Consider the following 12,460-nt stretch of genomic DNA (forward strand, 5'->3'; position numbering starts at 1 on the left):
ATTAACTTTTTAAAAGCATCTTTATATTTGTCTCCTTACTGTCCCTTAAGTTTGCGACTCATCCCCTCTTCCTTTCTTTCTACCTTAATTTGGATCTTAATCATCTCCCACCAAAGCTAATTTTACTACCTCTCTAGCTTTTCTTCCTGCTTTGAATAACTGTTCTCCACTAACTCACACTGCCATCAGAAAGATCTTTTAGAACCCAGCTTTAACTATGAGACTTTCCCTGCTTTAAACTCTTTTGTGTCTCCTTGTTGCTACAGGATTAAATCCAGTCTTCACCTCAACTTGTCTTTTCACCCATCCCCTCTCTCTTCACTACTCCAAAACATATTATATAGGCTATTAGCCACTCTCAGGCTAGTCCAAAGGGCTGGAAGGAACAAATTTGTCTTTCCTAAATTGGAAAAGAAATTTTAAAAAACTACAATTATGGCCAGAATGTGGACTCAAACTTGACCTGGGCAGAGAGAAAGTTGAGAGGTGTGAGTGTGTAAAAGAGAAAGAATGGGGACCAACACTGGGCACTGGCAAAGATGGAGTTAGTTGTATAGCAGCAGTGTAGTCCAGGTGACTCAAACAGCTTAAACAGCAGGACCCCAAACAAAAGCTGTCAATCCAGGGACAGAGGTAAGGGCAAGAGCTTTGGACTGATACAAAGAGCTACACTTGAGGGCAAGGAAAGTGGCATGTACTCACATTTTTCTGAACCCTGGCCAAACAGATTTCAATAAATCTTTTTGAATGGATATATGAATGAAATTTTACACAAAGTTATATTTGTGATTTCTATAATGTACTGAGATGGTCTTCATGATGTCAAACCAGAAAACTAGAAATTTATATTAAACAGACATATTAATCAATTCTTGACAAAGCTTCAATCTTCCTGCGGGAACCATAGGTGTTTCCTATATGAATGGATAAAATTAGAGATGATTAGGAATACTAGTTTTTTTCTTGTATTTACTTTCCTGTGGCTAAGTATATCTTTCCTTTTCCATTTCAGTATTTCTATACAGAAGCTTTCAAATGAATCTCGCTATATGATTTATGAGTTCTGGGAGAGTAGTAGTGTGTGGAATAGGTAAGTTATGAGCATGCCTTATTTTTATTTTTTTGCCAGGGAGGTGGCAATATACATGGTATAATTTTAGAACCTGTAGAAAAAAAACTCCATTCCCTTTACCTCATCTTAAAACCTGTCCCATTTGCTCATTTCCCTAAATCCCACTCTTTTCATGGATTAGAAATGACTTTCCTTTTGAAGCACAAAAACGTTTGATAATGATCACACTTTAAGAATTACCATCTTACTGATGCTTTCAGGTAAACAGATTTAGACGTGGGTCATGTGTGTCTAAGATGTGCATGTGTGGGAGACAAAGGATGTAGAAAAAGATGGAAAAAAATTTTTACTTCCTAAATTCTCATAAGCTCTGTAGTTTTTATTTTACAGTAAAACTACATACAATGGTTAAGATCATCATAGATGAACAACTTTTTGAAATGTCTTTACTGCAATTAAAAGGGAAATTCAAAACGTTTGAAAAAAAATTAAAAGCAAGTCAGCTTCTCTTGTAATTATTTGATTTTGAATATATATAATTATATTTGTTAATTATTCCTCAATAAAGTTAAAAAATCCCAACATCTTCAAAATTGAAATAATTACTAATAAGTAACAAATATATTATTAGAAAAATGGGATAAAGGAGATTTTGCTCTTCTTAGATTATATAAATAGTTCTAGTTGACTATAAATGGCACAGAGGAGGAGTTAAGATGGTGGAGGAGTAGAAGGACATGGAGTTCATCTCTCTCCATGGATGAATCAGGAATACATCTATAGATGTAATGATTCTCACAAAACACCAGCTAAACATTAGCAGATGACCTTGGACACCAGAAACAAGTATAAAGATCCCTACATAACTGGGTAGAATGAAAAAAAGAAGGGAGAACGAAGAGGAGAAGAAGCTAGAAGGGACTTGCATCCTGGGATGGGGGAGCTGAAGCAGAGGAGAGATTCCCGAACTTCAGGAAACCCCCTATCCAATGGGGAAACTCCCTCTCCAAAAGGGAAATTGATTGAGACAGAAGGGAAACATTTGAGTCTGTCAGAGGAGGGTGTCTATGGCAGATGGGACAGAGTGAGAAATACACAGACAGTCCATACTGTGGCCCTACATGTGCTAGACTGGGACGTGTGTTCACAGGTTTGCGAGGGGCCGGGGAGCTGGAGTGTGAGGATTGGAGAACAGGCCTGGAGTGAAAACTGCTGTAGACTGTGAAGAGATGGACTAAGGGGATGGGTGGAGGAAATCCACAGCAGGGAAAGCCTATGGAGGAAGATTGGACTGCCATGGAAGCAGGGCACTACTGCTGAGTCACACAGAGTGGGAGGAGCCATCATTATAGCCTCTCTCTCCCCACATGCTGGCACCTGCCCATGAACAGGGCTGGCTCTCATGTGCTGGTCACCAAGTAATAGAAAAAGCCCCCTCAGGGCTGCAGGGCAATAAAAAAAGGCCTCTCAGGGCTGGTCCCCTGTGCCTGCTGCCGAGAGCCACAAAAAGCCCTCAGTAGGGCCATATGTCTTGCTCCCATGGCTGCTGGTGTCCCTGCATATTTGGTGCCACTGGGGCTCCCACAATCCAAGCAGTCACACCACCTCTGTGCCCTGTCCCCACTGGGGCAGACCCAAGAGCTCCAAGGCAACCTCAAGATCAGACTTCTGTGGGTGGACCACACACAGTGGAGGAGATAAAAGCTGAACCCCAGGGATGGGGGGACTAAGGAAGAACATTGAAAATCTATCAGCTCTACAAGCTGCAGATTAAATCCCACAATCAGCAAGGTAAACCCTGCATCTATTGACTATCTGAATAGACAATGAGTGTTCCCACAAATGAAAATGGTCTAGCTCGGCCAGCTGTGGACTTTGGGGGCAACCTCACACAGGAATTGGGCCAGTTGAGAGTCTGAGGGGTCCCCACAGGGCCCACAGCAGGTCCAGAGACCAGCCCAAGGCAGAGGAGGGCCTCTTGGGGAGGCAGGGGTAGGCTGTGGCTCAAGGCGTTTACAGCTATGACCCCAGGGAAACATAATTATTACTATTAATTTTATTATGTTATGTTCATTGTTTGTTGGTCCTGGCTTTTATTTTTTGTTTGTTTGGTTTTATTTTTTAAAAATTTTTTGCTTGTTGTAGTTGTTTTAGTATTTTTTTTTTTTAGTATTGCTTTTCTGTTCTGTGATTTTACACTTTTATTTTCTTAATCATTTTTATTGGTTTGTTCTGTTTCCTTGCTTTATTCTTCAGTTGGCAGACTGCTTTGGTTGTGTTCTTAGGTTTTGTGTTTTTCTTAGCTCTGATTCTAGTTGTTTGATTTTGCTTTGGAGTTCTACTGTTTATATGGTTGTTCTCTTGCTTTTTGTTTTATTTAATTCTGTTTTTGTTTCTTTTGCATGTATGTGTGTTTCCTTGATTCTGTATTTGTTTGTTTGATTTTGTTTTTACAATTTCTATGGGGGTTTTTGTTTGTCTTTTTTTTTCTTTAATATATTTTTATTTCATTTTTCTATTTCGATTTCTACATTGCTCTTCTGATGTTCTGTCTTTCCCCTTTCTCTTTTTCTTTTTTTTTTTTCTTTATCATTTTTGTCAGTGACTTTTCTTTCTTTGCTTTGCTCTTCAGTTGGCACTCTGCTTTGGTTTTGTTTTTTGGTTTTAGGTTTTTGTTAGTTTCTCTTTTTAATTGTTTGATTTCATCAGTTTCTTTTGTTTGGTTGTTCTCTTGCTTTTTGATTTATTGTTTCCGTTTTTGTTTCTTTTGTGTGTGTGCATGTTTCCTTGTTTCTGTTTTTGTTTGTTTTGATTTTACTTTTTAGCATTTGTCTGGGGGTTTTTTAGTCTTTTTTTTTTAACCCCCTTTATTGCTGAGATGAGAGACCTGTGGGGTCTTGGTTCCTTGACCAGAAGTTAGGCCTGAGACTGTGGAGTGGGAACACTGAGAACAGGACACTGGACCACTAGAGAATTCCTGGCTTCAGGAAAGATTAGTCACAAAGAGCTCTCACAGAAGCCTCTATCTGAATCCAAGACCTGGCTCCACCCAGCTGCCTATAGCTCTCAGTGCTGGACACCTCACATCAAACAACAAAGAAGACAGGAACACAAAACCACCCATCAGTGTACAAGCTACCTAAAGTCATACTAAGCTCACAGACACCCCAAAACACACCACCAAACACAGCCCTACCCATCAAAGGGAAAAGACTCAGCTCCACCCTCCAGAATGCAGGCACCAGTCCCAACAATTAGGAAGCATACTCAAGACACTGGACCAAATTCACCATCAGGGGCAAAGAACAGAACCAAGAGGAGCTATGAACCTGCAGCCTATGGAAAAGAGACCTCAAATACTGTGAATTAGACAAAATGAGAAGACAGAGAAATATCTTGCAGGCAAAGGATCAAGAAAAAACCCACGAGACTAAATAAATGAAGAATAAATAGGCAAACTACCTGAAAAAGAATGCAGAGTAATGATAGTAAAGATGATCCAAAATCTCAGAAACAGGATAGAGAAAATACAAGAAACATTTAACAAGGAAAAGAAATAAAGAGCAAACAAACAATAATTAACAACACAATAACTGCAATTAAAAATCTCTAGATGGATACAACAGCCAAATAACTGAGGCAGAAGAATGAGTAAGTGAGCCGGAAGATAGAATGGTGAATATAACTGCCACAGAGCCGGAAAAGGAAAGAAGAATGAAAAGAATGGAGTACAATCTCAGAGACCTTCTGGGGCAACATGAAATGCAACAACATTCAAATTATAGGCATCCCAGAAGAAGAAGAAGAAAAGAAAGGGTCTGAGAAAATATTTGAAGATATTATAGTCAAAAACTTCCTCAGCATGGGAAAGGAAATTGTCAATCAAGGGCAGACAATCCCATACAGGATAAGCCCTAGGAGAAACATTCTGACACATATATTAATCAAACTGACAAAAATTAAACACAAAGAAAAAATGTTAAAAGCAGCAAGGGAAAAGCAACAAGTAATATACAAAGGAATTCCCATAAGGTTATCAGCTGATCTTTCAATAGAAACTCTACAGTCCAGTAGGGAGTGGTAGGATATATTTGAAGTGATAAAAGAGAAAAATCTACAACCAAGATTACCCAGCAAGGAACTCATTCAGAGTCAACAAAGAAATCAAAAGCTTTACAGACAAGCAAAGCTAAGAGAATACACCACCAACAGCCCAGCTTTACAAAAAATGCTAAAGGAACTTCTCTAGGCAGGAAACATAAGAAAAGAAAAAAGACCTATAGGAACAAACCCCCCAAAATTAAGAAAATGGTAATAGGAACATACATATCAATAATTACCTTAAATATAAATGGATGGTGTTCCAGCCATAGACACAGACAGGATGAATGGATACAAAAACAAGACCCTTATATATGCTGTTTACAAGAGACACACTTCAGACCTAGGGACACATACAGACTGAAAATGAGGGGATGGAAAAAGATATTCCATGCAAATGAAAGTCAAAAGAAAGCTGGAGTAGCAATACTCCTGTCAGATAAAATAGACTTTAAAATAAAGACTATTACAAGAGATAAGGAAGGATACTACATAATGATCAAGGAATCAATGCAAGAGATATAACAATTGTAAATATCTATGCACCCAACATAGGAGCACATCCATACATAAGGCAAATGTTAACAGCCATAATAGGGGAAAATTGACAGTAACACAATAATAAAGGGGGATTTAACACTCCACTTACACCAATGGATAGATCATCAAACAGGAAATAAATAAGGAAACACAAGCTTTAAATGACACAATAGATCAGATGGGCTTAATCAGTATTTATAGGACATTCCATCCATGAACAACAGAATACACTTCTCAAGTGCACACAGAATATTCTCCAGGATAGATCACATCTTGGGTCACAAATCAAGCCTGTGAAAACTTAAAAAATTGAAGTCATATCAAGCATCTTTTCCGACCACAATGCTATGAGACTAGATATCAATTACAGGAAAAAAATTAAAAATTACAAACACATGGAGCCCAAACAATACCCTAAAACAACTAAGAGATCACTGAAGAAATCATAGGAAATAAAAAAATACTTAGAAACAAATGACAAAAAAAACAAGACCACCCAAAACCTAAAGCAATTAGAGAAGGAAAAACAACAACTACAACAAAACCCCAAAGTTAGCAGAAGGAAAGAAATCATAAAGATCAGATCAGAAATAAATGAAAAAGAAATGAAAGAAACTATAGCAAAGACCAATAAACTTAAAAGCTTTTTCTTTGAAAAGATAAACAAAATTGATAAGCCAATAGCCAGTCTCATCAGAAAAAAAAAGGAGAAGACTCAAATCAGCAGAATTAAGAAATGGAAAAGAAGTAACTGACACTGCAGAAATAAAAAGGATCATGAGAGACTACAACAAGCAACTACATGCCAATAAAATGGACAACCTGGAAGAAATGGATAAATTCTTAAAAAAGTACAACCTTCCAGGTCTGAACCAGGAAGAAATAGAAAATATGAACAGACCAATCACAAGCACTGATATTGAAACTGTGATTAAAAATCTTCCAACAAACAAAAGCCCAGGGCCAAATGGATTCACAGGTGAATTCTAGCAAACATTTAGAGAGGAGCTACCACCTATCCTTCTCAAACTCTTCCAAATATAGCAGAGGGAGGAACAGTGCCAAACTCATTCTATGAGGCCACCATCACCCTGATACCAAAACCAGACAAAGATGTCACAACAAAAGAAAATTTCAGGCCAATATCACTGATGAACATAGACACAAAAATCCTCAACGATATACTGGCAAACAGAATCCAACAGTGCATTAAAAAGATCATACACCATGATCAAGTGGGGTTTATCCCAGGAATACAAGAATTCTTCAACACATGAAAATCAATCAATATGATATACTGTATTAATAAATTGAAGGATAAAAAGTATATGACAATCTCAAGACATGCAGAAAGCTTTTGACAAAATTCAACACCTGTTTATGATAAAAATTCTCCAGAAAGTATGTATAGAATAAACCTACCTCAACATAATAAAAGCCACATATGACAAACCAATAGCCAACATCATTCTCAATGGTGAAAAACTGAAAGCATTTCCTCTACAATTAGGAACAAGACAAGAGTGCCCACTTTCACCACTACTATTCAACATAGTTTTGGAAGTTTCAGCCATGGCAATCAAAGAAGAAAAAGAAATAAAAGGAATCCAAATAGGAAAAGAAGTAAAACTGTCACTGTGTGCAGATGTCATGATACTACACATAGAAAATCCTAAAAATGCCACCAGAAAATTATTAGAGCTAATCAATGAATTTGGTAAAGTTTCAGGATACAAAATTAATGCACAGAAATCTCTTGCACTCCTATACACTAAAAATGAAAGCTCAGAAAAAGAAATTAAGGAAACGCTCCCATTTACCATTGCAACAAAAAGAATAAAATACCTAAGAATAAACGTACCTAAGGAGGCAAAAGACCCATAGCCAAAAACTATATGACACTGATGAAAGAAATCAAGGATGATACAAACAGATGGACAGATATACCATGTTCTTGGATTAGAAGAATCAACATTGTGAAAATGACTATACTACCCAAAGCAATCTGCAGATTCAATGCAATCCCTATCAAATTACCAATGGCACTTTTCACAAAACTAGAACAAGAATTTTTACAATTTGTATGGAAACACAAAAGACCCCGAATAGCCAAAGCAATCTTGAGAAGGAAAGATGGAGCTGGAGGAATCAGGCTCCCTGACTTCAGACTATACTAGAAAGCTATTAGTCAAGACAGTATGGTACTGGCACAAAAATAGAAATATAGATCAATGGAACAGGATAGAAAGTCCAGAGATATACCCATGCATATATGGTCACCTTGTCTTTGACAAAGGAGGAAAAAATATACAATGGAGAAAAGATGGCCTCTTTAATAAGTGGTACTGGGAAAACTGGAGAGCTACATGTAAAAGAATGGAATTAGAAGACTTCCTAATACCAATCACAAAAATAAGCTCAAAATGGATTAAAGAGCTAAATGTAAGGCTAGACACTATTAAACTCTTAGAGGAAAACACAGGCAGAACACTCTATGACATAAATCAAAGCAAGATCCTTTTTGACCCACCTCCTAGAATAATGGAAATAAAAACAAGAAATAAATAAATGGGACCTAAAGAAACTTAAAGCTTTTGAACAGCAAAGGAAACCATAAACAAGACAAAAAGACAACCCTAAGAATGGGAAAAGGTATTGCCAATGAAGCAACTGACAAACGATTAGTCTCCAAAATACACAAGCAGCTCATGGATCTCAATATCAAAAAAACAAACAACCCCATCCAAAAATGGGCAGAAGACCTAAACAGAAATTTCTCCAAAGAAGACATACAGATGGCTAACAACACATGAAAAGATGTTCAACATGACTAATCATTAGAGAAATGCAAGTCAAAGCCACAACGAGGTATCACCTCACATCAGTCAGAATGGCCATCACCAAAAAATCTAGAAAAAATAAATGTTGGAGAAGGTGTGGTGAAAAGGGAAACTTCTTGCACTTTTGGTGAGAATGTAAATTGATATAGCCACTATGGAGAACAGTATGGAGATTCCTTAAAAAACTAAAAATAGAACTACCATATGACCCAGAAATCCCACTACTGGGCATATACCCTGAGAAAACCATAATTCAAAAAGATACATGTGCCAAAATATTCACTGCAGCACTATTTACAATAGCCAGGACACGGAAGCAAACTAAATGCCCATCAACAGATCAATGGATAAGTTGTGGCACATATATGCAATAGAATATAACTCAGCCATAAAAAGGAATGAAATTGAGTTATTTGTAGTGAGGTGGATGGACCTAGAGTCTTTCATACAGAGTGCAGTAAGTGAGACAGAGAAAAACAAATACCGTATGCTAATGCATATAAATGGAATCTAAAAAAATGGTACTGATGAACCTAGTGGCAGGGCAGGAATAAAGACACAGTTTTAGAGAACAGATCTGAGGCATGGTGGGAGGGAAGGGGAAGCTGGGACAAAGTGAGAGAGAAGCATTGACATATGCTACCAAATGTAAAATGGATGGCTAGTGGGAAGCTGCTACATAGCACAGGGAGATCAACTCAATGCTTGGTGACGACCTACAGGGGTGGGATAGGGAGGGTTGGAGGGAGGCTCAAGAAGGAGGTGATATGGGGATATATGTATACATGTAGCTGATACACTTACACAGAAACTAACACAATATTTTAAAGCAATTATATTCCAATAAAGATTTCTTTTAAAATGGCACAGAGAGTATAGCTCTCCAGGAAGTCCATATCTTGGGTGTTAAATTATGGTAATGGAACAAATACCTCAAATTTAGTTGATACATTTTTCACCTAAAAATTTTATTTTTGTGGCTGTTTTAAACACTGTGACTTAATGCATAATGATATGAACAGAATTTGAGGCACAAAAGGGAGTTTTAAAGTCAACTTAATGCTGTAGTTCAGGCCTATAGTTTTAGATGATTTTTCTTTCTTTTTATCCTCTAGAGATGGAAAATCTATAGTCCCTCTTCTTAGCTATCCTATTTTTTAACATCCTGATGCCCAAGATGTTCTTCCTTCTGTTTGAACTTCTTGCTGCAATTGCAGTTATCTCTTTTTATCTTCTATAGAGAATTAATGCTCTCCTGTTTTAAAAAAAAATTTCTGGTGGCAGTTGTTAAATTATTCCTTAGTCTTTTTTTTTAAGGGTAAATAACCAAGAAAAGAAATCTGTATTCAGGCACTTAATCCAAATCACCTGAAACCTCTCCTCCTTGACTGAATCTGAACTGTGATACACTCTACTTAGGAAGATTGTAATAAATTGCACAGTCTTAACCTATAATTATTTTTACAGCCACCGTCAGACAAATTATAGCAAGACATTCCAAAGAAGTAATGTGGATTTCCTGGAAACTCCAGAACTCACATCTACTATGCTAGTTCCTGGTAATTATCCTGGGTTTAGAATTCTTCTATGTGCTTTTGTATTGCCTTTGTCTTTTTAAAAGACAGTATGTTCTCACCCCTTCCTCTTCATCAATGGTACTCTATTTTTTCTTTATATATCTTAAAATTTGAGTGTGGGTAGGAAATAAGAGATCTATATATTTTTTCTATTGCCTTTAGTCTTTAATTGAACCTATTTGTATTCCTGGCTGTATTAAACCTAATATTAGTCATTTGGTGGTCACCTTCAAAATTTTAACGAACTTGAAGTACAAATCATGACTTTAAATTATTAAAAATTATTCAAATGCTTTATCCTATTATAGTGTATTCAATAAATTTGAAATGTGACCCATAGATTGGAGATTAGAATTATGTTACAAATATTTTTGTTATAATAATTTTTAAAATATTTTTTCATAATTGGAAAAAAAGGAGAAAGGAAGAGAAATTTGAAATGGACTTGTCTAAGAAGTCTGGCCTAGCCAAAGCTTACTTAATTGAGAACCAGAATTCATTTGTTCATCTTCCCATCCATTCAATTAGCAATTAAACATATTTTTACTGAGTGTCAAGAAGTGCTAGGCACTGGGGATACTGGGGTGACTAGCCTATTTGCTAACACTGATTGGAGCTTCAATTATGAACAAGTATTGTGTTGGGAGCTATAGAGGGTACAAAGTAAAAATGTGGTCCCTATCCATAAAATGCTTTCTGTCCCATAGGAAAGACAAATATTTGCAGAAAAATAACAAGCTCGGGACATAACATAGTAGATACCCATTAGGGTCATAATGTGCTATGTGAATTTAGAGGAGTGGTTTGCCTGTTTAACAATTTTTAATGAGATGATCCTTGAGTTGGACTTTAGAAGATGAGATTTGGACAAATAAAGATGGAGAAGAAGGGTACCTAGAGGTAAATTGTAGACATGAACAAATGCAAGAAATGTTAAATGTGCTATGTTAATTGGTGAGAAGATATGACTAAAGCATGAGGTTTGTATTTGGTACATGTGCAAAGACAGAGTAGAAAATGGGAATTGAAAATGTCATAATGAGGAATTTGAAGATTTCTTCTTATAGTAATACGGAGTCAAGGTTTTTGAGAGGGATCAGTAGTAACTGTGGCAGGAGGAGAGAAATTGGTCAGGCAGGACAATAATCTAGGCCAGGAAAAAAAAAAAAAGCATCTGAACAAAGAAGATACCCAGAGCTCCCTTGCAGATAAAATTTTCAGGAGTTAACTATAGCAAGATGATGGTTGAAGCCTGGGATTGGTGAGAGAGTGTGTAGGTAAGAAGAAAATATCTAACAGAAGCCTGAGGAACTGCCTTTATTTAAAAGGTTGGGAGAGAAAAGCCTCTTTGCATTGAGGAGACTGAGGGGAACCAATCAGAGATAGAAGCGTCACAGTAGTAGAGTACCAAGGAAGCCAAAAGAGGAGTAATATGCAAGGTACAGTGCTCCTCAGGGGGCCTATGTAGAACATGACTGAAGAGAATGGGACTGAAAATTGGATTTGATGAGGTTTTAATAAAATGGTAGGAATTTTAAAATTAGGTAGATTTTGATGGATTGGGTAATAAATGGAAAGTGAAAAAGTCAATTCTGGAATTGAAGCTAGGTGAGGAGATGGGGGAGAGCAGGTGTGAATGCTTTCAAGCTGGCTGACTCTGACAGTCTCAGCCTGATCTTTAGTATGTATTTACTCTAGATCTTAAGAACAGGTTTATCTGGCCTAGAAATGGTAGACTTTTACAATCTCTCTTGCCATATATCTCAGATTTAACCCTCAAATAAGAAAGCCAAGAATATGGTTGAAATTTCTCATGATTAACAATTTGACTCATGCAGTTTAAATTAGGATAGCTTCAGGAAAATTGCAAGTGAGTTGGTAGGAAAGGCTGTTAAGGAGGACTTCAGTGACTGCCTTAAACTTATCCAAAAAAGTTTTAGCTTAACATTATACCAGACTTGAACAGTCTGTTATAAATGAGAAGAAAAGAACTAGTTCTAGTTCAAGTAATTTCTGTAAATATGACTGCTGCAGCTTTTGTGCATAGAAATGCAGAAAAGCAAGAGCCCCATCTTGTTTACCTTCACATCCCCTATCCTGCTGCAGTATTAGTATAGTGTATGGCATAAGGAAACAAGTATTTTCTAAATGGAGGAATGAATAAGGACTTTGATATCATCATAAATGCATTGGTATTGTCATGAATTTCCCAAGAAGTCCTGACACTTGTAATTTTTGTGTCTGACATCATATCCATTCTCAACTCTCCAAATCTTTAAACCACAGTTTCAACAATACAGAAGAAAGAAGTTCTTATTGATGTCTTGAGT

The 12,460-nt window shown here is 36.8% G+C and overlaps 1 protein-coding gene across 1 annotated transcript in view; it reads left to right on the top strand.

Annotated features, from left to right (window-relative positions):
• Positions 1–12,460, top strand: part of NECAB1 (N-terminal EF-hand calcium binding protein 1) — a 260,566-nt gene that overhangs the window by 244,885 nt on the left and 3,221 nt on the right. Inside the window, exons 11-12 of the mRNA XM_057736117.1 lie at positions 1,013–1,090; positions 10,021–10,112. Of these exons, the coding sequence (XP_057592100.1) occupies positions 1,013–1,090; positions 10,021–10,112 (170 nt within the window). The remainder of the gene's footprint in view (positions 1–1,012; positions 1,091–10,020; positions 10,113–12,460) is intronic.

This window comes from Hippopotamus amphibius, chromosome 5 (assembly GCF_030028045.1).
Source record: "Hippopotamus amphibius kiboko isolate mHipAmp2 chromosome 5, mHipAmp2.hap2, whole genome shotgun sequence".
Taxonomy (NCBI): domain Eukaryota; kingdom Metazoa; phylum Chordata; class Mammalia; order Artiodactyla; family Hippopotamidae; genus Hippopotamus; species Hippopotamus amphibius.